Consider the following 25,466-nt stretch of genomic DNA (forward strand, 5'->3'; position numbering starts at 1 on the left):
GCTGCTGCATCGCAGTTGACTCATGTTCAACTTGTGGTCTACTCGGACTCCCAGATCCCTTTCACATGTAGTTTCATTCAGCCAAGTGTCACCCATTTTATATCTGTTCATTTCATTTTTTCTGCCCTAAGTGCAGTACCTTACATTTCTCCATGTTGAATTTCATTTTGTTAGCTTTGGCCCAGCTTTCTAGTCTATTCAGGTCATTTTGAATTGTGATCCTGTCCTCTGGAGTATTTGCTACTCCTCCTAGTTTGGTGTCATCTGCAAATTTGATAAGTATGCCCCCAATTCTTTCATCCAAGTCATTGATAAAGATGTTGAATAGCATCTGTGGGACCCCACTGGTCACTTCTCTCCAGGATGAAAAGGAACCATTGTTGAGCACCCTTTGGGTTTAGCCAGTCAACCAATTACAAATCCATGTAACAGTTGCCTTGTCTAGCCCACATTTTACTAGCTTGTTTGCAAGAATGTCATGGGGAACCCCGTCAAAGGCCTTACTGAAATCAAGATATACTATATCCACAGCATTCCCTCCATCTACCAAGCTGGTAATTTTATCAAAGAAAGAGATCAGATTTGTCTGGCATGACTTGTTTCTCTGAAACCGATGTTGACTTTTTGTGATTATGGCATTGCCTTCTAGGTGTTCACAGACTCTCTGTTTAATGATCTGCTCCAGAATCTTTCCCGGTATGGATGTCAGACTAACTGGGCGATAATTGTTGGGATCCTCTTTTTCCCCTTTTTGAAGATGGGGACAACGTTTGCCCTCCTCCAGTCTGCTGGGATTTCTCCTGTTCTCCAGGAGTTTTCAAATATGATTGCCAACGGCTCCAATATTAATATTTGTCAGTTCTAGTGTTCCTGCCCATGAGATCACACCCAGTAGTTTCCCAAGTTAACTGAAACCAGCTTTTTTAAAGTCTAGAATACATGTCTGGTTACACTTGGCTTCCCTTTTCAGGAAGGCATCATCCAAGTCCTCAGTCTGGTTTTGAGGTCTGTAGTAGACCTCTACAATGATATCCTTGTTGTTTCTCTCTTACTTATACATTGTTAACTACTACAGAGACTAAGTCATGTGGTATTTGTGCACATATGGTGCCTGTTTATCAAACCATTTCCTGTATTGCTATGTACTGAATATGCATTATCCTACTTGAGAGTATGTATTTTCCCTGGAAAATGATTAACCATCCATTATGAAGCCAAGCCCTCCCTCCAGTCCATCTGCCTTGGTCCAGGCCTTGGAGGTAGAGAGGAACTGCTGGACCTCTTACCCTTTCCCTCCACCACTCCCTTCTCCTTCTGTGTCATGTCTTTTTAGATTGTAAGCCCGAGGGTAGGGAACCGTCTAACTAACAAGATTGTATGTACAGCGCTGTGTAAATTTACAGCGCTTCATAAATAAATAAAGGTTAATAATAATAATAATAATAATAATAATAATAATAATATGGATGATAACAGATAGGTAGAACCATTTCAAAACCTTGTGGCTGAAATGAAGATATAACACAAGAATAGTCAACATTTTAATTATGATGAAATATAGAAATATATTCTGCAAAATAATCACAACAAATTAACCATCTAGGAATGCAGAAAAGCCTTTTTTCCACTAAAGAAAAGAGAAAATATTTTTTGTAGTAAACGTCGTACAGGAAATGAAATACACATATACAGGCCAGTCAAACAAAAATACCCAAACCCAAATGTTCCCATAAGAACAAAGATATAGAAGAAAGAAATAACTAGACTTTAGAGCCTGTCATAGTTGTTGAGTCACAAAAAGCCTTCAAAGGTTTGCCTGTACACTCTAAACTTCAGGAATAATATCTCATCTTTTCTTCATGAACTCATTAATGAAGACAGCAGGGTCCTAAGAAATCAGGATTTAATACCTGTTACTACTGCAATATTTGTGCTATAAATGCACATGCCATAAGATAGTAGTGCTTTCAAAAAAGGAAGTATAACATTAAAAACCAAAAAGGGATAAGTTTAAAAGAAAAATGATAAATCATAAGGAAGGCAATTTTTAGATTCCAAACCATCCGGTAGCTCAGAGGAACTGCCATATTTGGAGGATTTTTACATACTGAATGTTGTAACATACTATTAATTGCTCCAGCAATGAAGTGTGACTGAAATCCAAGGTGGAGTAAAATGCACACGTAAGTTCAGCTGCGCCTTATGATTCACAAGTTTACTAGACTGTAGTTGCTGACAGAGATTAGTTCTGTGGAGACTTGGGAATCTTAACCAGTATTTTTTAATCTTTGTTAAGATGATAGACAAAGTTCTATTACTTGACAAGTAATAGTGCACAATCTTAAGACATCTTCACATTTCCTCAAGACTTCGCCTGATTGCCTCTTCAAAGGCTGCATCTTCCTCTGCATCAAAATAACAGAATGCAAAAGTCTGGATATTAATTCAAGTGAGAATAATTATGTTAAAGAGGTTCTTTGGTAGTTTGAATACAAGTAAATATTATCATTTGAACTAGTGAGAGATGCAACAAGTGTCTTGCACACACAAGTTAAAAGTATCTTCCTATGCTCTGAAACCATTATGACCTGATGAATAGTTTATAGGACTTCTTCCAAGGTTGTAATCCTATTTATTAAATCTATAACATGCCTTTCAGACAAAAATTGGCATGCACAGCAGTTAACAATACAATTCAAACTAGAACAAATACAATTAAAACAGTGTTAAGAATATCATTCAACACACATCTGACTGGGTAGCCTTGAAGGTCCACATAGCTTGATATCCATCTATTTTAACTGGACTGACAGAAGCTATTCAGACCCATTCTGGAGATTCTTAGGATTGAATTGTAGACCTGTGAAGAATTTAATACATGCAAAGCATGTGCTGTACCACTGAGGTACAGCTCTTCTGAAGCAAATATTTTTTGTGTTGGTTCATACATGTAGCAGCTTCCATACTGCTAACACTTGGGAGCAAGCACAGTGGCTGTCTGGCTCCCACTACTTAATACAGACTGTATGAAGAAGTTAGTCTTTGTACTCAAACAGAGATAAAAAGAACTGCTGTAGTCATGGTGGAAAATGTATATTCCCCATGCAGAGCTGCTGGCTTACATGAATATTGGGTTCATGTGATCCTAAAATAGTCCAGCAGCCCCTTATTTTGTGGATACTCTCCTTGTTTCTCTAGTTATCATCCATCTTTCTTCACCACAATGTATCTACTGCCAGGAAATACACATATAACAGGAAAAAAGTATTATGTACAAGTTTTCCTTTGATATCAAACCTTTCTACAGTTCCTGACTTTGTGATCAGCATCTTACACGAAGACTAAGGCATACCCATTTGGGCCTTCGTTGCTTGCAAGAACTGTTGCGTTGCTATTTGAGTAGCTTCATCATTTTCTGCAAACAAATAACAAATTCTGCTTTAGCTCTCATGACACATTTTTCTGTTTGCAGCTTTCACTGGTAACTTTTGGTAACTATGGCACATATCATGTATATTTTCTATACAAGGGTTCCCAACCTGGGGGTCGTCAGGTTGGGATTCCCCCCTGCCTCCCCCTCTTCTCTTTTTCCCTGCGGGTGCCAGTGCTAGCGCCGGCAACCGCAAGTAGAAGGGGCCGGGGTCGTCTCCTCCCCTTCCCTTCTCCTCGCGGGTGCCATCGAAGGCACCCGGGAGGAGAAGGTGAAAGGGCTAGGGTCGCCTCCTCCCCTTCAATTCTCCTCACGGGTGCCATCGAAGGCACCCGGGAGCAGAAGGCGAAAGGGACGGGACTGCAAACCCCAGTGGCCTTTGTGACCGGAAATCCCGCCCCTACTTCCCCGGTGGCCTCCCTGATTGCTTGGGAGGCTGGGAAGGGGTGGGACATCCCGCTGCAAAGCCCGCTGGGGCTTGTAGACAGTCGAAAATCCCCCCTCCTTGCCTCCCAACCAACGAGGGAGGTCATGGGCGGGACTTTCGCCCAGATTGGGGGTCGCGGCCCAACAAAGGTTGGGAACCGCTGTTCTATACAAAGGATAACAAAACATATATTTCAGAGATAGAAACACATTGACTAGAGGAAAACCACTAGAACTAACCCATTTCACACAGTGGCTGTGAAGATTAATAGGGTGGAGGCAAGGGAGAGAAAAAAGCAATTATGCTGCCCTAAGCTCTTTGGAAAAATGGCACAAGGGAGTCTCTTCTTAAACACACAGGCAATTCATTTTCACTAGCAAGATCTGGTTTGAAAGACAAACTTTTGCTGTCTACTAAAAAAGTGTAAAATCCATAGACACACTATCAACTACATGTTCGTGCAGCAAATTAAGTTACAACTGGATATAAATGAAACACCAGCTGGGAAATGTTTGATTGTTTCCTCATTATTTATATGGAGGACGGTGTGCATCAGGGAACCAATCCTAGTCAGTGGTCCAACAATCTTCCTAGTGGAGAGGCAGAGTAAGACTGCAAACTCTCCATGTTATGCCCAATCAGATAACTGAGATTGCCCCCTCCTGCATCTTCCCAATGCATCTTCCTCTGCACGGGCAACATTATTGCTGATGATGAGCCAAAGATTCCCCTCCTCTCTTCTAAAATATGTCCTGCAATGAACTGTATCTGAGTTTTTAAAATGCTGTTGTTATTCCAATGACAGATGCCTTTAAGTTACTCCTAGAAGAGGAAAAATATACTGCACAATTTTAGGATTCTTTTCATTTTCCGATTTCTGTTTGGTGAGTCATATTATAGAGCCCTTCTAGTATCAAGCAATGCTAGGCAGACTCTGATGTATAGTATTGTTCAATTAGATCCCAGAGATATCCCAAAGGGAGATTAGTTGCAAACTGAAGGGCTATACACGCTGCCCCTTTTTGTGCAGGATCAGGACCATGGCAACCTCAGACAGCAGCCCTGATCTGGCCTTTGGAGGATGCAAAAAGGAGCCACAAAAAGTGGGTCCTTTTTGTGCCCTTAAAAGGACGCCATAGCCACAACGGTGCAGCTATATGGTACCCCTTTGGCGCTGCATCATCTGGACGCTGTGCCAGAGATGTGTCATGATGCCATGTGCCATCTGAAGTGGCGTGCAGCATCACAAGACCCTGGGGCGGAGCCAGGGCGTGCATCATTACTGCGTGCGTCATCAGGACACTGTGCCCTGACTCCACCCACAGGCCTGCCTTTCAGGCCAGTCTGTACAGGCCTTGGGGTTCAAAACTGGAAATAGAACTGAAGAAGAAGTTGCCTCCAAAGCACATGTTTAACCCAGAAACCTATTTTTCAGTCCAAGAACTAGACTCAAACACATATCTTGCCCCTAGTTTCCTTCAAAGCTGTGTCAACATTTGCCACTCTGTATACGATGAGAAATTATTTGTAAATAGTTCAGGAAAAAGCAAGTATTTTTTATCAGGTGATGAATGTCTGAGATTAAAAAAACCATACCTTTGGCTGTATCAGAAATACTGTTTAATAAGGCACACATCACATTAGCATCCATCTTATGAGGATCTAGAATGCGTGTTGCCCGCTGCGTCATCTTAAGTTGTCTCTCCAGTTCAAGAAAACCTTTGTCTCCAGAAAGAATGGTGAAAGGAATATGCTTTGGCAGGTGTTCGTCCAGACGGCCCACCTATGAAAACACAGTGTTGTTATTTGAAGCTAGAATGGCATAATTAGCAAAGAGATGTTTTCCATAGCATTCCTCAGTAAGATTAACAGTTAAAAGTAGAAATGACTCAAAGGTCATCCAACCTAATGTACTATATTGCAGCAGGATTCTAAAAGTATACTGGCAGTCAACAGACAGATTAATTGACCTTCTTCCTTCTTACCCCAAAAATCAGCCCCAGGGAAGCATGTTCCCATTAGTTTTTTATGAAATGTTTTTCCTTGCAAGTACTAGGACAAGTACATTTCATTAGGGATATGTAAGCTGAGTATCCCTTATCTGGAATTCTGAAATCCAAAGTACTCCAAAATCTAAAAAAATTTAAAGCTACAACACAAGTAGTGTAGTACACACCCGTACCATATTTGTGAGTCTAGAAATATATGAGAGGATTTGTGAAATGGTGGGAATCCATGCCTCTGTTATTTCACAGATCTTCAGTCTCTCTCCATCTTTGTTATGTCTCATTATGTCTATGAAAATATACGTATTCCAAAATCCAAAATATGGAACACTTCTGGTCTCAAGCATTTCAGATAAGGTAGTTGGAGAGTGGGTGGGGCTACCATCAAAACGCCTCTAATATCTCCAAGAAGGTTCCAAAGATAACTGCGCAGGCGCAGAATAACCCCTTTGTGTGAATTTGCAGAGACCAAAAAGAAGAAACACACACACACACACACACACACAAAATTTTCCCCCTGTATAGTAGTGTTGCATGCCCACAAGATAAGAAGTGTGAGCCACTTCACAGTGCCATGCAGAATCACTGCCTCATAGTTTTATTCCCTCATGGATTACATGACCAATTCATTATTTTGGGTTATTACTTCTGCTTTACCAAAGTCAGTTCTGAGGTGTAACTAACAAAAATCTAGACTCCCCAATCTTATATCTTGTTCTAGGTCTTTATATGCTACAACATTTTAAGAAAGTTGTCACACCATGCATATCCTAAGAACTTCAGAAAGCAAATTAAGCTGGAATTTCTCAGGAAGTCTCATGACTGGCCTCAACTTGAGTCAAAGTCAAGATGCACCAAAAACACAAAAGAACCGAAGAAAAACAGGTAAGGTTTTTCGAAACGTTACTTATAATTCAATTTAAGCACTAGTGGTTCAAATTGTCCTCAATATATTTTTACAAGACTGAAGCCCACAAACTCACATGCACACAGATGGCAAAGTCAGCTGCCTCTCTCCTTTTACCACAGCGTGGATGGAGGAAAAAGCACCCAATCTTGTTAAGGTAATTAAAAATCTTGCAATTCACAGGTGGCTTCCAGTTGTTGTGTCCACCTAAAGAATGAAACAAGAAACCTATCTTTAGAAACTTAAGCACTGCCAGTATAAAGGACAAAGTTTAAGCAATCAATATGGTGCATGATTATTTATTTATTTAAGAAGCAAATAATTTGTTGTATATAATTTAGTGCATTCAGTGACTTTTAAATGTCCAATTCTAAGTCTCTCATTAGTACATGGGAGGGCTAATTGTGCTCCTCCAGATGACGTTGGACATCAACTCCCATTAGCCCTATCCAGCACAGAAAATGGTGAGTGATAAGAGACAATATATCTCAATGGTCTCATGTTTCCATCCATATACTAGAATATCAAATCTGACAGATGCTAATAGCATTAATTATATTACATTACATTAAAAATGTATGCTCTTTTTGTATTCACTAAACTTGAATCCCATTTTGGGAGAAAGGTGGGATATACATCCCGGGAAATCCTTTGTTCAATTTCTCACTCACAATGGCTGGGAAAAGAAGACTGCAACTTCTGTATTGAGATCATCAGGAGAGGCCCTTCTCAGGAGCGTTTAGTGGGAACAAGAGAGAGAGCCTTTTCAGTGGCTGCTCCCACGCTTTGGAACTCCCTTCCTAGAGAGGCCAGGATGGTTCCATCCCTGCTGTCTTTCCGACGACACGTAAAGACATTTTCATGCTGCCAGGCCTTCGCATGACATGGATACTGCTTTGTTTTTATTTTTGTTTTCAAGAGTTTTACATTTTAAATTTCAATAATGTAATGTTTTTAATTCTTTGAATGGTTTAATTGTTTTTTAAACTTTGTATTTTTAATGTTTTATACCGTTTTAACTTGGACTGTTTTAGATTTGTTAGCTGCCTGAGTCCCTGTACTAGAAGGAAGGCGGGATATAAATAAATGGAATAATAATAATAATAATAATGATGATGATGAAACAACAGTTGAGCAAGATTTTTATTATCTAATTGTCATAATAATTTATGACTTAACTGTATAGTGGCCAATACACAAAAGTACATCCTTAATAAAAAGGATTACACACACCAACATAACACTATTTAGAGTGTTTTTATTTACATTGAACCCTGTCTTGGGGAGGAGAGTAAGAAATATTTAATAGTAATTATTATAATAATTGTTAAAGTATAAGACGATACAGGATTCCAGCCCATATTTTTGTATTGCCTCCCAGCCCACAAGGGCTCTTAGTTCTTTTCTTTCCCCATTTCTTTACATTTATATTTTTAAAATCCAGTAATTTTTTATTCAACTAAGTAATCTCCCAGTCAGGTCCCCAAAACCTGATGGAAACATCATTCAACTGTGCTCTGATTATGAGCAGACTGGTCCTCTCCATGCAGCTGACACCCAGTAAAGTAGGCTGGGAGGCAAGTTATCAATGTGACAATAGTGTCAAAATCCTGAACAAGTAGTGATTGTGAAAATGAAACAGTTATGGTTAGGTTAACTCTTTTGTATTCACAATCACTACTTAGTCACAATTTTCATATTATTATCATGATCATAACCTACTTTACTGGGCATCAGCATAGGGAGAAGGAGGGCCATTCTGTCGGTGATCAAAGCACAGCTGAATGATGTTTCCATCAGGTTTTGGGAAATCAGGCCAAGAGAAGTTATAAAACTTTTATCAGTATGTCTGGAAAATTAATTTCTTATCTTTACCTTGAAAGCCCCAGATAAATGTTCCTTGGTTAAGCGTAGCAGGCAACTGATGGAAAAGGCCTCCCCAGTTATCAAGATCCATCATTATAATATGAGTCATGGTACACAAATAATCAAGATCAGGTAGGTCTCCATCATCTAGAACAGAAACACAATAATGCATGTTATTTTATCAGTTATAAAAACCAGTATCTCTAAACAGCTTTCAAAATATAAAATCACACTTCCAATAACCCAGTATCATTTAAGTAATAAAAAAACCATACTTAATGAATATGATAATGTTTTGAGTAAATTTTTTGCAAATTCCACTAAACCTTTTCCATTATACATTTGCATTTATTTCCAACTGACACCCCTAGATAGCTTCTGGTTATTTGCCAAAATGGAGGCAGAAACAAAGAGAAAAAGGGGGGAAATGTACTTATTTGCAAACCACGCTAAGATTAAGCAGGTGTGACTTTGTAAATAAGCTCAGTTTTTCAGGACCTACAATATCTTGCAGATGTATACACCCACCTACCCAGCCACCCTTTGATTTGTCCATATTTTGTTGTGCTACAACCTGGAAATGGAATGGATTTAATCAGTAATGTCACAACTTGATGTACCTAAGATACTCAAAACTGTGACAATGTCCTCCCAATGTTTGGAACAACAAACACACCATTCCCGACAATTTGGCATGCTGGCTGAGACCCATGAAAGCTGAATTCCCAAGCCCCTAAAGGGTAAAAGTCAGGAAAGGTTCATATAACCCCTTCTTTACTGATGCCATTTTCCTCATCTAAAACACTATTTGCCCTGTTGGGAAGGAAAAAAGACAGGCACAATCATATACCAGCCTGCTTCAAGACAGGTCCATGGCTCTAATTCCACCTTTACTAGTTGCTATAAATTTTCAAAAGTCAGGAAACGATAGGCAAGATGCCTCTGTATTGTGCCTGCTTCTCTCTTAGCCAGAGTGGGAATTAAATGGCGCATAGAAGGGATTTTAGGTTAGGAAAATGGCAACAGCTGTGAGTAAGCCAAAGTTAAAACACCCGCCTCACCATCACTGCCCTAATTAAATTCCATCCACCTATTTTTTAGAAGTGGGGCTATCTATAACAGATCTCTTCGAGAGCATACATTTATAAAAACCTACTTGTAAAAAAGTTTCTTTCAAAAGTGAGCATGACAACTGATCCTAGTTTTTGTAGCAACCTAGCAGTGGCAAAATGCTCAAAGCCAAGACCTGAACAGAGAAGCCATATGCAGTACTACAGTCAACCCCCCCCCCCCAAAAAAAAAAATAAACCCTCCACTGATCCAAAATAAGCTATCCAAGGCCATCAGGGAGTGCCATGTCCTGGTAAACTTATCCCACTGTGGAGCATTTAGGTTAAAGTTTGGTTTTGGACCTCAAGGGAGATAGTGCTATTGCTGTGAAAGAGGGGACAGACACAGAGCGTCAGTTGCCCCCTAACTATTCTATAGTACACATAATCTGGACTGCTGTCAGTAACAAGACTCCTGGGCTGAAAATGTTACTGCTGCTCAATGCCAAAAACAGCAAGGATCCAGGAGTTAATCTTGGATAATGAAGCTGGGAAAAGGAGAAAGAGTTACAGCACTCTATTGTGATTCCATCTCCTGATGAGGTGCTCTATTCTACGGACTGTCACATTTTGAGTGTGTGCTCTAATTAAGCAGAAGCTCTGAAATATTCAGCTTAATTAACTGCTCTTTATGCTGTTAACAACTATATCAGTTTGTACATCAAACGTAGACTGTAATTTCTACTTACCTTCGCCAAGTTCATAATGTGGTTTCTTAATGTGTTGTTTGTTTATGTCTCCAAATTTGAACATTCTTTTATCTGAAGCACTTGTGTTCATGTCTAGTGGAAGCACCAGTTTATCAGGGGTCTTGTCCATGCAGGGCCTACTGGCTGAGAACTGGAAGACATCACTTTCTGCCCGAGATCCAAAGGCTAGTTGGGGCTTATGAGAGAAGCAATGTTTGCCATGGTAGTGCTGATGAGCTACTGCTATATCACTGAAGCTTTTGTTGCATGCTCCACACCTCACTACACATAATTCTTGAACACGTTTATTGTTTCCATGGTTATTGAGATGAGCTATCATGTCACAATAGTTTTGTGCTGTTGAGGAACATAAAGTACAGCGAAACCACATACTGCCTTTTTCCAGCATGTTTTCTTGACACTTCTTGTAATCTGCCTTCCTGTTCTCTTTGTTGACATATTTTTCCCGACAGCCACAGTTTAGAAGGTTGCTCTCTTCTACAATTTCAAAAGTTTTGATCGATGTTCCTGCTCCTTCAGAAAGACACGTGTAATCCTTGCTGTGTAAGCCTTTATAGTGACGTAAAAACTCTTCCTCAACATCAAAAAAGAGGTCACCACAAAATCCACATAAGTATTTAATCTGCACAATGTTGTCGTGCCTATCCTGACAGTGTCGATGCAGGGTCTCTGTCTTCCGAAATGTCATTTTGCACAAGCCACAACTGTACCTGTGAAAGTGATGGCTCTCTAATGACATGCAATGCTGCTTCACCATGTTCTCAGAGTCAAATATTTCCTCACACATGTTACACTGCCACTGGGAAGAAACCTCTACAGGACTCTCAGGTGGAGACAATTCCATAGGGCTTGGAGATTGGTCATTTGTTTCAAATGAATTACTATCAGAAGATAATATGAGCTGATTCTCAGGAACATCTTTCTCACAATAGTAGCTATGCCCACCATGAAGTTCTGTCACATGAGCCAAAATATCCTCTTCTTTCTGAAGGCAGATATTGCAGGACTGACACCAGAAGTAGTAGTTTGTCAAGTGTGCTCCTCCATGGAACCGGCTCATGTGCAAACGAATTACGCTTGTGTTTTGTGCAACCTTTCCACAAGCACAACATTGACAGCAGATGCTGTTTTCAGAAAATATATGTTTTTCTACCAAATCCTCATTAGGAAAAGCTAAAAGGCACTGACATATCCAGGCTCTGACAGTACGAACACTGCTAACCTCTTGGCTTTTGCCCTCAAAGTCTTTTTTTCGTTTTGAAGTGGTGTGTCTCTGATCACCAATAGATACATTACAATCCAGAGGTCTCTTCAGAGGAGAAGATTTTAAAAGGCTTACATGCTTCTGTAGCTGGGAGATACTTTTACTCCCTTCATTGACATGACAAATCATCAAGATTGATTCTTCCATGGTGGTGAAAACTTTAACCTTGTGTTCAGTTTTGCTAATATGCTGACTGATGTGGCTGTCATCAACAAACAGTTTGCTACAACCAAGACAGAATCCTTTGGCTTTAAAAATTTCAGCAACTTGGGAAATGCTCTTCTTTGACAAAGCTACTGGACCAGCATTACGACAACGAGTTCTAGAATTAAAAAAGATACAATAACACTGTGCTTCCAAAAAGCAGTCAGCATTTTCAACATTATTTTGAATGGTGCCTTGCCAAGCCTAGGCCAACTCTGGAGAGAAATCAGAAAGCAACTATGCCTCCTTTCCTTTGGAGCAGCAATGCTCTATCTGTGGAAGCACTCAAACTCAAGAGTGGCAACTAATGGTCTTTTAAGATGGCTTAGTGCTTTAAAGGCAGAAGGGGTGTGTGTGTGTGTGTGTGTGTGTGTGTACAAACACAAACACACACAGAGTTCTTTAAAGGCAGAAGAATCTATATGCATAGAGCAACTATAGTACATTGCTCTGTTCCCTAAAGACACAGCTCAAAACTATGGTTGCTGTCCATGTGGTGTTTTTTTATCTATAAATAATCCATTACTGCCATGTTGAAAATACAAGGACGAAGAGCAAAGACCAACATTATCAGACATTCAGAAAAAGGGGGAGGGGGGAGAACAGCTTTGTAGTCTATTCAGCAAAGATTGTCACAAACCTGAAGTGTGCAGTTAACTCTACATGGGAACGCAACACTCGATGGCAAGACGTGCATTTCACTTGGAATGGAACTTCTTTACAGAGGGAAATTAGAAGATTCTTTGCATAAGTTGGGAAAGGCAAAGGAAGTGGACTGCCTTGCTTATCTGCAATGGAATGCACAGTGAGTTAGAAAGGACCAAGAAGAAAGTTAGCAAGTAAATAGCTGAAAAAACAATAAGCTTTAGGACTTATTTATTGGAGTAATTGTGCCTTTAAGAACAGAAAAATATTTTCAGTGACAGATGACATGGAATGACATATATTCCATGGGTAACCACAGACTGCTGAGTCAGGAGCACATGGAATGAGGCAAAGTTACAGTAGGGTTGCATCATACTATGTGGCACTGAGTAATGGCTCAGAACCATCCTCCTATGTAAGTGGACCAACAAACCTCACATGTGGGTTAGCTGAGCTGGTTTGGAGCAGCTGGATTAGTTAGCTGGAGTAACAGTTAGTTGACTGGAAGTTGTTGGAGAGTCAGTGTGTGTATATATTGTATTATACTGTATGCAACACAATGGAAGATAAAGCCTCCAGAACTTTGGATGAATCAACTGTGCCTGTGAGTCGGTCTCTTTGTGCGTGAAAAGTGGGTCAGTGCATTGCCAACACCAATAGCTGGGTATTTTGCTTTTGTAGTTTTTCTTTTTCTGCTGCTATATTATTGTTTGGCTGCATCTGGGTGATTTGTACCCAGACTGTGCCGGCAATTGGCTTTTCTCCTCACCAACCTTATTTCATGAAAGACGAGAAAATATTATAGAACTTCATTAAGACGAGATGAGAAGAGCTTAGTGAAGAAACAGAGGGAATGGACAAACAAAACAAATGTAGAATAAATATTATGTACTAAGCAGAATAACTCTTCCATTATATGTAAATAATAATACTGTTTCACTGTTTTGTTTTTAAGGAATATACATGTGGAATAAATAAAAATTAAAAAAGAAAAGAAAAGGAATTAAGGGAATCTACTCCTAACCAAGGCAAAGGCACCCATGCATCACCATTCCTCACTCTACCACCAAATTTAGATGTTAGAATGTACACCAGATAGGCAGATTACAGTTTATCGCCAACTGGCATCTAGGACACACAGCATCATATTCTATTATACATCTCAAAAGGTGCCCATTTCTAATCAGTGCACATTCATTAAAAAAACCCCACCCACATTCTACCTTCTGTCAACAACCAAGTAATAAACTGTCAAACCACATTAAACTCCTGACAAAATCCATCTGGAGAATGAAAAGTTACACACAGCTCAAACAAGGATGCAAAGTCAACAATTCCAGGCCTACACCATGTCTAAGCAGGGCTGTTGAGTCCATGACTGTGGGACTCTCTCTTCCTAAGAAATGTCACAGTCAGACTTTGAGCATCTTGTATACATATACAAGGTTGCTGTACAGGGGGCTGTGTGACAGACCCCTTCTCCCAATCAAATCCAGTAAGAAGTTGATGTGTGCTGAACACTTTTGTGGCTTTCAATATTTGGATATACCCCTTTACCCAGGCTAGCCCTGCAGTTCCATCCCTTAGGAAATCCTGCTACCCACTCTGCCTTTCTTCCCCCAATGTTCCTCTTTCCTAGTTTGGGTTTCTGGGTGACCAGGTGACCCCAACACGGACAAGTTTGAGTGTCAGCTTTGTTCATGGTCAGTGTTACCACCCCCTTGATTTAGGGTAAAAAAGACAAGCCTGACCCAGAGTTAACCAAGTAACAAGAGAATTAATGTGGCTTATTATATCCTGTCAAACAAATTTTGGTACTTCGTTTCTACAAACTAATGATATTTTTTGTGGGTTTTTTGGGCTATGGTGGTCGTGTTCCAGAAGAGTTTGTTCCAGACGTTTCGCTAACAGTTGTGGCTAGCATCTTCAGTGAATGCATTCTCTGAAGATGCCAGCCACAGATGCTGGCAAAACGTGAGGAATAAACTCTTCCAGAACACGGCCACCATAGCCCGAAAAACCCAACCAAAAATATGGATTCAAACCATCAAAGCCTTCAACATCAAAGTATAAGGATACTCAACCTGAGTTATGTCAGACCTTGCTCTTCCGTCACTCCAGGCAACCAGTACACATTCCACCCCTTCCGCCCACCAACTATTCCTACTGCCTGATCCAACTGTCAGTTCTTAACAGTCCATCCTCCTCTCTTCTCCCTTAGAAACACATACACACACGGGTTTTATACTCTTCTATCCCTCACACACATCGTTCATAGGCTCCCTAAATGTAAACAACAACAACACTTTGACATCTATTATGGATTTCATTTCGTTTCATAGTATTTATACCCCATTCTTCTGGCACAAAGGCTCTCAGAGCTGCTAAACAAATGGTTAACTAGACAGTTCCCTACCTTCAGGCTTACTATCTAAAAAAGACATGAGAAGAAGGGAATGCCAATGGGGAAGGAGTTCAAGTCCAGGTATCAAATTAAAGGAAAATATTCTTAATACCACAAAGTAACATGTGTATTTTAGGCACCTCACATCTACTAGCAAGACAATGGTGTAAGCCTCAACCACAGCAGATAAAACCTTTCTTCCAAACATTTCAAGGTTATTATTTTGCTTTATCAGACTGATAAAACGAGTTAACAGATCTACAGAGCCTCTACAACTAGAGATCAACTTCCAGTTCCTTCTTTTCTAATTAATGACATACGCTTCCATAATCTTGTTTGAGAAAACACAAATTTTGTTTGATCTCAGATAACTGATTTAACTTCTAACAGAAGACACAAAAGAAAGAATCCATCATAATTTACATAGTCCATGATAATTTGGGATTTTTTATTTATTTGTTTATTTATATTTATGGTATTTATATTGGATGTGCAGCAGCAAGGAAAATAAAGGCATTTCAGCAAGCAGACAGTATCTTTGGCAAGGGATGGAAGACTAACAGGGAAAAATGCATTTTTTTCTTATGGACAGTTCCTCAATAGGAATGCTTCCTCAAGCTTATCGTTACTATGGTAAAGATAACAGTGCCACCATATTTCAAGCTAAGTATCAAATCAGTAATATAGGCCCAGAACAGACGGGCCTTCGCGGTGCCCTCGTCACATGCGAGGGTTGCCTGGTGGGCGGAGCGCCCACATGCCCCGTAACCCTTGCACATGATGAGGGCATAACAATGACGGCGCCGTTTACATGGGCATTGCCATTGTTACGTAAGTGCCATGCTGCATCCGCATGCACAGCGCAGCACCTATGAAACAAGTGCACCACTGGCGCACTCATTACGCCACCACTGTGGCAGAAAAAGAACCCACTTTTTGCAGGTTCTTTTTCCTCCGGCAGGAAGCCGCACGGTTTGCCACTGCGTTTCCCCCCGGCAGAAAACTAGGTGCAAGCAGACTGCCCTTTTTGGGCAGTTTGTACCAGGCCAAACTCATCCCTCCATATTCACTGGGGTTAGGGCACTGGGCCCTTATGAAAACGGGGAAAAAATACAAATAACAAAAATGTTATGTTTCTACGTGAAAGAACACCTCTCTAGGAATCTCTAGGTCCTCCAGTGCAACTCTGTGTTCAACATCTGCCAGACGTTAACCACAGAATTGTGCTAGAGGAGCTACAAATGCCTAGTGGAGTGTTCTCTCTAGGAATCCCTAGGTCCTTCAGTGCAACTTTTAGTTAAAATTGACCACAGAGTTACGATGGAGGACCTAGAGATAACATATTAATAAAATCCATGAATAATCAAATCCGCAAAACTCAAAGCCATGTGGAGGGACAAGTGTATTCATTCATCTCACATTGAAATAAAGGCCAGAATCACGTTGGGCAGTTTCAAATGTGTAACCTAGATCTTGGGTGCAAAGGGATCCTGCTTCTGATGGTTGCACCCAGGATCACTCATGGAAGGGATGGGAACATCAGCCAGCTACTTCCTGATATACAGGTGAACAGACCCCTACTGACTGCAGCAGCTGCTTCCTGCTAAATGGGAACTGGGGTGGGGGAGTGGGGGAGAGAATTGGGATGAGATTCACTGCATAGCATGGTAGCTATGGTGTTTATGTGTTCTGTACGTTCAAGTCATTTCCGACTTATGGTGACCCTATCATGGGGTTTCTTTGGTAAGATAGGTTCAGAGCAGGTTTGCCACTGACATCTTCTGAGGCTGAGAGAGTGGGACCTGCCCAATGTCACCCAGTGGGTTTCATGGCCAGGTTGAGAATCGAACCATGGTCTCCAGAGTCGTAATCCAACACTCAAATCACTTTGTCATGCTGGCTCAACACATATGTTAATCCCCAACAAGATTTCAGCTAACTTTTACATCACATACCATTCAGTTTAAAAGCCTGGGAAAAATGGTTCTTTCCAGACATATGCTGCAGACATTCATCTCTAATGCTGAAAAGGAGGAAACAGCATGGACACGCAAAGCACTGAATATGCTGAGCAGGATAATTCCTTTCGTGGCCATCGTTTTCATGTGCCTGGAAGGGGTGAGGGTGGGTGAAACAAAAACAGCAGTTCTGTTTTCTAAAACAGTCAAGATTTGTTAAGGCATGCAGCGATCAGTTAGATGTCCAAAATTGTACTAAACACATAACTAAAGAATTTTTAAAATGTTTGCTTCAGTTATACTTAAGACATGTGCATATATTCGTATGTAAGACAGAACAAGCAAAGCAGACACAGGCAATTAGATAGTTTCATTGACAGTGCTGTCCACATTCTTTCTGAAAATGTATCCTTCTACTATCATCCAAAGTCCATACTGCACCTTTACTACACAGCAAAGTAATTTTCAAAATCAAATAAGATGCATGTAAAGGAACGTGCATGCATAGATTTGTGGTTCTTCTCATATAGTAGGCGAACTAAAAGGAACCAATGTGAAACCTAACTTTAAACATGGAAATTTAAAGATATCTACATACAAATGGTTCCATGAAAACATTTTATATAAAGGGGGGGGGGGGGGGGAGGGAACACTGTATTTAGTCATATCTATCCTAAAAGCCTTGCCTTAGAGAAAAGGTGATCACTATATTCTTGAGAGGTGGGAAATCTTCTAGCACAGATTATACAAGCAAAGGCATTGGTGGGAGGTCCATGTAGTGTAATTGCTGGATCACATGGTGAATGATCAAACCTAAAAAAAATGACAACGATGTTACTTACAACAATAATAACAATAACAACATTAAATAACACCCTTTCCACTATGATGCAATGGCATCATGATATATAAAGTACTTTACAAAAAACTCCACAGATGTGACTGTGCTAATCAGTTGCCACAAAAAGAAAAAAAAATCTTGTGTGGTATATGTTTTTATGGGCAACAGCCTGCTTCACCAGGTGCTTTACTAAAGTATTATATTACACTTCTGATTACAACCAACTTTAAAAACAAAAACCACACTCACCAGCATCAACACTACCACATAGCTGGCTTTTAATGTTGTATCACACAACCTAGCTGAAATGCAGAACATGTGAATCCTGAATATACTGCCAAACTGCCAAGACCATTTTATGAAAAATTTCTACAGATCAGTGCATGACCTACTTAAGATTCCTTTTAAGACAGCATGAATCAAGTTCACATGCTCCAGTGACACAGATTATACAGAATAATTACCTTTTAAGGTGGCCCATGAGAAGATGTCCATTGTCAAATGTTCTGTTGCAGTGCATTATGGGGCATAAAATAGATTTACTATTAGACGACATTTTATCTGATTTCTGAGGTAATGGTCTTCTTCCTGAGTTTACAGTTCCTGGCTTCAGACCTTGAATATGAAAACAGAAATATGTAGTGTACAGTGTGTATACGTACTTCACAAAAAAGGGGGACTGTTGTTTTGAACAATCCTCTAAATTTTTTATACCATTCTGTGATTTATTTCATGGCAATCTCTTATAATGCACTATTAAATATAAAGATTTCTAAAGTGATCTGTATTATGCTGTTTCTTTGCTAGATACTTGGGGTGCTATAATGCACTGGCTTGTTAAACTATTTAACAATTAGGCCAGGGGTTCCCAAACTTGTATGGTTCACCATTCCTTTAGCCCAGTGCTTCTCAATTATTTTCTGTCATGCCCCCCCCCCCAGGAAGAAGAAAACATTTCGCGCCCCCCGCGCGACTGTAAATACTATCATTTGTCTATAAAATTGTTATAAGTACACCTCTGCATAACACTGTATCCTGAGCCTCGCGCCCCCCCCCGGGGGGCCCGCCCCACTATTTGAGAAGTACTGCTTTAGCCTTTCAGTAATTTTTTACAGCTCCCCAGACCAAAAGAAATACCTGACGTTTCCATTTACTAAGCAATTTGGTCGAAACAACTTAATATTTAGGAATTGATTATGTGTGGGGAAAATTGTTGGAGTTGAAAAAGACTTAAGCTTCTCAAGATAGCATGTTTGTCATTATGTGCTGTCAAGTTGGTATCTACTTATAGTGAACCTACGAATGAAGGATCTCTAAGAAAGCCTGTTGCTAACAGCCACGTCTTAGAAACTCTGGACCATGCCTTCCTTTGACTAAATCCATCTGTAATGAAGTCTTTTCCTACTGGTTACTGATGTTAAGCATCACATCTTTTTCCTAACAATCTAATAATGAACCTATTCTTCAAGACTAGTATATATGCCCTCTTTTCCAACCCTCAACCTCCACTATCCCCTTCCAATTGTGTACATTTAGTTAGCTTTGTATGCTGCATGAGAGTTTATCTAGTATGCATGTTCTATATTTCTCCCAATAAAGATTCGTGCAGTCCTCGAAACTCTCTATCAGTTATGTCCTGTTCCTGCATATGTTACCCCCCTCACAATGCCAAGTAAAGTATTCCCCTAACAAATGAAAGCTAGATTACAAATACTGGTGGAGGCTCTACTAGTATCATACATTTAGGGTAACAACTTCACTACCAACCCACAGAAGGCTACATATGAGGCAGGCTTATATAGTGCATACATTTACAGTTGTGTAAGATTTCTACTGTCCAACCTCACAATGACAGGCTAGAAAAAATGGGAAAAGGAGGAAGACATTTGCCTGTGCTATTTCAAGCCAAAAGAAGGTGAAAGCTAGAGATGGCAAGCAATTTTAACATGGCACCCTTTTGACATTTTTAAGATGCTCCAGGGCACCTTGGCACAGCTTTGGAAATGCTGAATTAGGCAAACCACAGCAACTACTGTCTTGGAAAGGGCCACTCAGCTATCCTACATACTGATAGTGACATCCCTAAGCCAGCCTCGAGAGAGGGGGGATGTTTAGTGCTGATGTCTACGATGAGTAAGCTTAGAAAGTCACACTTCCTCCCACCAGCAACAAAAAGTATGTCAGCAAACAAAACAGGGAAACTTAAGATTACAGTAAGTCCCATTTATATTTTAATGTTTCTGATTTGATTTCTGTTTCTGTTATGCTTTGGTTTATTTTCAACTGTTGCTTGTCAGTACAAAAAGTAGTCTTACAAATATATCTGAAAATAAAAAAACCGTAAAGAAACTCATCTTACATCTGGACAGCTGTAAAATTTATACCCAGAGAGAAAATCCTTCCAGCTCTGCTATCCAACTTCATTAGTTGGAGGTATTGCTCTTCATTTAAGATGTTACGAACACTCAAGAGTGAAATATAAATCCTAAATATTGTTCATACACATGACAAGCATATGCTGTGCCTCTGAGCTAAGCGCCTCTTTAAAGAGAAGCATTTCTGTTTTCTCCATGCTTGTTCTCTTCACACCTCTGGAAGAAAGATCAATCTGAAAGAGGAGGAAGCAGCTTCTGCTGCAATTGCTGCCAACCTAGAGGCAAATGACTGCTGTGTCAGGAGACTGTCAAACCCCACACTAGTGGGGCCAAACATCAAACAGGTGAAGGTCACCACCATTGTGGAATACAAAAACAAGAAAGATGAAAATGGAACACAGGCTAAGAAAATGTCTGAGAAGGTATGGGATTTAAAACCAATTCTTTGGCTTCTTTGACTTCTGTTATAAAGGGCAAACAAAGAGCAATGTATCCAGGTCTGCTTCTGCATGCTGCTCTCCAATGGCACAAAGTATTGAGTGATCTGCCTCTGTATGTGTCAGTATCTGCCTCTAAGCACACCTAACTGGGCTCTAAAAGGGGCTCCATACAGGGCATTCTCTCAACGTGTTTCTGCTTCAGAGAAGACTCAGGCTGCAACTCTATGGGGCTCCTAGGTGCTCCATGAAAGATCTGCCCCCTTTGTCAACATACCTGTGGCTGATGGGTAGGTATGGCACCATTCACAATGTATGCTTGATGGCTAGTATGAAATTCTGTTATTTAATACTGTTTTAATCTTTATTTTGTATGTATTTTATTGTACTCTCCGCCTTTTTGTATGTTGCCTTGAGTACCTGCCTGGGGATAAGACAGGATATAAATAAAAAGGATAGCTGTTAGCTGGAAGAAGAGGTTAACTAAGGAAGAACAACTACTTCTTTAGAAGGACTCTCTTCTCATTCTTTGTATGATAAAATGAATACACCAATATATTACCTGGCATTTTTAGCCACTGGTTCACACACAATCTTGCTGCTTCTGTGTCACTGTGCCCCTGGATAAATTCCAACTCTTGCAGTCCATGGGCATGTTGGGAATCCATTTTTTCCTAATAGTCCCAGTGATTAGAACAGAAGCTGTTAGTATTTTTCCCAATGGAAATTAGTCATGCTGAATGAAAACTGCTAAATGACTAAAATCACTTGCCATGCAGTGGACTTGATCTTTAACAGTATTTCTGTTAAGTGGCATCTCAGAGATGCATTGAATAATTTTATCCTTGTTTGGGAAATCATGAAAAAGGTAATTACTCCCAGACAACATGGCCATTTTGGTATCATCCCCATCAGAGAGGGGGCTTACCATGTTTTTCTATGCACAATGAAATTTGGAAACTGGTAGATGACAGATGACTTGTTCTAAAAAGATAGCAAAAACTAAGATACTGGGAATATTTTCCCAATTTCCCTTCAAGAAACTCTTTTCTTTCAGTTTTATAAAGTTTGGCACCACTTTTGTGGTTGGTGTCAAAGTGTGGTCTGACACACACAACACTTTCATTACACAGAATACATAATGCTTTCCCATTGTATTCAATCACTCCAAATGACTCTATCCAGGCCTCTTGGAATGACCATCTACTATTTGTTTATGCTTTTTTTTTGCTGTACTTATTTTTGGTTATTCAAGACTTGGGAATCTACAAAAACACAAAATTAAAAAATAAAAATAAAAAAGCAAACCTTGATTTTGCCAGTTTATATAATAATTTAAACTATCCATTGGATTTAATGTGACTTGAACATCTATAGATTTTGGTATCTACAGGGAATCCTAGATCCAAACCCCAGCAGATACCAAAGGCCTACTTTAGCTGTAATTATAATAGCTGCAGAATCATAGAACCATAGAGTTGGAAGAGAACGCAAGGGCCATCCAGTCCAACCTCCTGCCATGCAGGAAATCTAAATCAAAGCATCCCTGACAGATGGCCATCCAGCCTCTATTTAAAGACCTCTAAGGAAGGTGACACCACTGCACTCCGAGGGAGTTTGTTCCACTGTCAAACAGCCCTCACTGTCAGGAAGTTCCTCCTAATGTTGAGTGGAATCTCTTTTCCTGTAGCTTGCATCCATTGCTCCGGGTCCTAGTCTCTGGAGCAGCAGAAAACAAGCTTGCTTTCTCTTCAATGACACCCCTTCAAGTATTTAAATAGGGCTATCATATCACCTCTTAACCTTCTCTTCTCCAGGCTAAACATCCCCAGCTCCCTAAGTTGTTCCTCACAGGGCATGCTTCCAGACCCTTCACCATTTTAGTCGCACTCCTTTGGACACACTCCAGTTTCTCAGAAACTGGTACTTTCATTTTAAGAACTTAAGACCTTTGCACTGGGGGTCTGGGAATGAACAAGGTGACTACACTAGCTCTATTCAAACTGGTAGCCCCAGACCCATGCAGGTCTGTACAGTTTCCTGAAAAGAAACACTTGTAGTCAATGGAACAAAATTTAGTATTGATTCTTTATATATAAGTAAACAAAATTTCCATTGCACCACAGCAACCTGAAAAACACTGATCTACAGCTTTCTGAAAAGTAAGCCCCTAGAAGCAAACTGTTACCTTTGTAACAGCAGTTTGATTTATTCTAATCAAACTATTGTGTTGCATCTGAGGAAGTAGATCATCTCTGAAAGCTTATGCTACCAGCTTCTTTCTTTCACTTAGGCTGGATTTGTACTGGATAAATAATCTAGTTTGACACCACTTTAACTCCCATGGATCAATGATCTGGGATTTTAGAAATTGTAGTTTGTTGTGGCACCACAGCTCTCTGACAGGGAAGGCTAAACGATTCACAAAACTACAATTCCCAGAATTTTACAGCATTAAGCCATGGCAGTTAAAGCAGTCTCAAACTGGATTATTTCTGCAGTACAGATGCAGCCTTAGTCTCAAAAGTGCTACAAGATCCCTTTGTATACTGATATTCCAGACTAATAGGCTATGTCTTTGCAAACTATTGCTCTTCTTTCTTGCCTTTTCGTGACTCAACACCATTATGTTTTATTTCTTGCTTTGCAGCTGGATTTTAGGCCTGTTCCCCATCTTTGCCAGGAGTAAGGAACTGCTTCAATGATGCAGTTAAAACTGTCATTGAAGCAATGTCCTCTTTGGGCACAAAGGCCAACATCTGGATACTTGAAACATAAAGCGTTTCAATCAGTTTCCCTTTTAAGGCCTGTACTATTTTATAAGGATAACCCCTTTCTGTATTTTGGGATGCACATATACCCAATACATGCTACTGAGATATTTCTGGAAATGGCGAGCAGGGCTGAGAATGGAAAGCCAGAGGGGCCAAAACAACAGGTGCCCTGGAGAGCACAGGAGCTATGTGGAAATAGAAAGAAAGTGTGGTTAGAACTGGGCATACATCCTTGGCTGATGGCAGGCACAGTGACATCAGCTTTCCTGTCTCATGTGGCCCAGTCAGCCAATCAGGGTGTGCAGTGGAGAATTTCAAATGAGCAGGAAGGAAAACTGAGGAGGAAGGAGGAGGAGAAAGAACAGAAGCAGCAATGGCCGGTCGTCTCCAACAGTTCTGAAGAGCAATGTCGTTAGGGAGTAAATGCAACTCGGCCAAGTTAATACTTGCCAAATTCACCATTACGCTCTGTGCTGGGGCAACGATGTGCATGCCCACAGAGAGGGCTCTGAGTGCCCCCTCTGGCACGTAGGCATAGGTTCACCACCACTGGCCTAGGATGTTTGTGTAACCTCTGGACCTGTTATATTTATCAGTAATTACAATGAAAACAATGATTGAGAGCAAAACCAAAAATAGTTTTACCTCAACACAGAATCAATTATATATTCCTTAACGTAGCTACTGTATATACTCATGTATAAGTCTAGAAATTTAGATCACAAAATGGACCCCAAAAACCTGAGTCGACTTATCCACGGGTCAATGTAAGTAGTGTATCTTAACTCTTATTTAAAAGAAGGAACCATCCCCTGGTGAAAATCAGGAGTATAATATGTGAAGCACCGACCCCCTCTACTCTCTCATTCACCCAGCCTTAAGAGTAGTAAGCACAAAGAGTTGTTTGCTGGACTTTTGTATGTTCTTTGACATTGTTTTGCTTTGCTTCTTCCTTTAGATCCTTTGCTATGTGCCTCTAAATTTTACCCTTGACCTATCCACAGGTCATAGCAAAATCCTTATTTTTGGCCCTGAAACTTGCCCTCGACTTATATATGAGGTCGACTTATAGTCGAGTATATACGGTACATTTTTCTTCAAGCTCTAGTGCTTTATAGATGTAGAAGGAATGAAAGAAGCAGTGTTATGTTGTGCAGCAATTTATGTGGTGCATAATATGACAATACTGAAGATGTTCCCTTGCCTAGCTATTTGTGGAACAATGGAAGAGAACAAGCTGAGAGAAAAAACTTTATAATGTTTATCTTCTCAAGCCCAGAGCTTTCTAGATGTGACTGACTAAAACTTGCACCTTCCCAAGCCAGATGAACACATAGGATTATACTGAGTTGAGGAAAGCTATATTCCAAAAAAGAGTAGTACTTCGAAATGCTAATGGGATGCTGACTGCATGAAGAGCCCAAGGAAGAACTGAGAGACTCCTGCTGATTAGAAAGAGCCTAAATGCTGGAATGGACACTACCACTGCATGACTTTTTTAGAGGATCAATGAACATTACAAAATGAAATTGCCAAACACACTAAACATATGCCATTTAGTTTTAAAACCACTTTTTAAATCTACAAAATTAAAGAAAAAATATCATTCTATAATATTTGTTCCACATGTGTATGTGGTAAATCGTCATACCTTGAATGCTTTATTTTTCTCTTCTTTAAGTTGTTTCTCTACCTCTACATGACGTGCTAGGCGATCTAGAGTTGAAGCAACCTTTTCCTTCTGATAATCAATGTGATCTTTGCGTTTAACATACCCCTACGAATGAAGAGTAGTACTTTGAAATTACAAGCCAACAGAAACTGCCAGACAAACACAAAATTTGCAAAGGGGGGGGGGGGGGCGAGAAGAGTCCCACTTATTCATTCATTGCATACCTCTATGGGAGGTGGCAGAGGGAGAAACCGAAGGAAATAACCACCAAAACAGCAGACTATCAAATATTTAAGATATTTGTTGGTTAACAATGTCAGAGCTCAGGTCTCTATTCCAATAACCAACTATTTAAGGACTCAGCTAAACTAGCTATGAAGCTTGTTTCTTTTTAAAGGCACTGCATACTTGGTTGGTTCAGACAAAGGACAAGAGCC

At 40.1% G+C, this 25,466-nt stretch overlaps 1 protein-coding gene and 1 pseudogene across 4 annotated transcripts in view; one reads left to right on the forward strand and one right to left on the reverse strand.

Moving 5' to 3' along the window:
* Positions 1–1,528: 1,528 nt before the first annotated feature.
* Positions 1,529–25,466, reverse strand: part of ZNF451 (zinc finger protein 451) — a 35,422-nt gene continuing 11,484 nt past the window's right edge. For 2 of the 4 annotated variants that reach the window (XM_089531010.1, XM_089531009.1), the window contains exons 5-16: positions 25,009–25,134; positions 21,146–21,257; positions 18,236–18,386; positions 17,617–17,743; positions 16,928–17,081; positions 12,564–12,711; positions 10,435–12,041; positions 8,646–8,783; positions 6,847–6,977; positions 5,454–5,640; positions 3,353–3,415; positions 1,529–2,405 (exon numbers count right to left, since the gene is read on the reverse strand). In XM_089531010.1, the coding sequence (XP_089387136.1) occupies positions 2,353–2,405; positions 3,353–3,415; positions 5,454–5,640; positions 6,847–6,977; positions 8,646–8,783; positions 10,435–12,041; positions 12,564–12,711; positions 16,928–17,081; positions 17,617–17,743; positions 18,236–18,386; positions 21,146–21,257; positions 25,009–25,134 (2,997 nt within the window). In that variant the 3' untranslated portion in view covers positions 1,529–2,352. Of the gene's footprint in view, positions 2,406–3,297; positions 3,416–5,453; positions 5,641–6,846; positions 6,978–8,645; positions 8,784–10,434; positions 12,042–12,563; positions 12,712–16,927; positions 17,082–17,616; positions 17,744–18,235; positions 18,387–20,860; positions 20,954–21,145; positions 21,258–25,008; positions 25,135–25,466 lie in introns of those variants that run through there. The other 2 variants (XM_089531011.1, XM_089531012.1) reach the window with 2 other exon arrangements.
* LOC149311411 (borealin-2-like) lies at positions 19,879–20,877 on the forward strand (annotated as a pseudogene).

Source organism: Sceloporus occidentalis, unplaced genomic scaffold (genome assembly GCF_023333645.1).
Source record: "Sceloporus occidentalis isolate IW3139 unplaced genomic scaffold, rSceOcc1.0.p SCAF_6, whole genome shotgun sequence".
Classification (NCBI taxonomy): domain Eukaryota; kingdom Metazoa; phylum Chordata; class Lepidosauria; order Squamata; family Phrynosomatidae; genus Sceloporus; species Sceloporus occidentalis.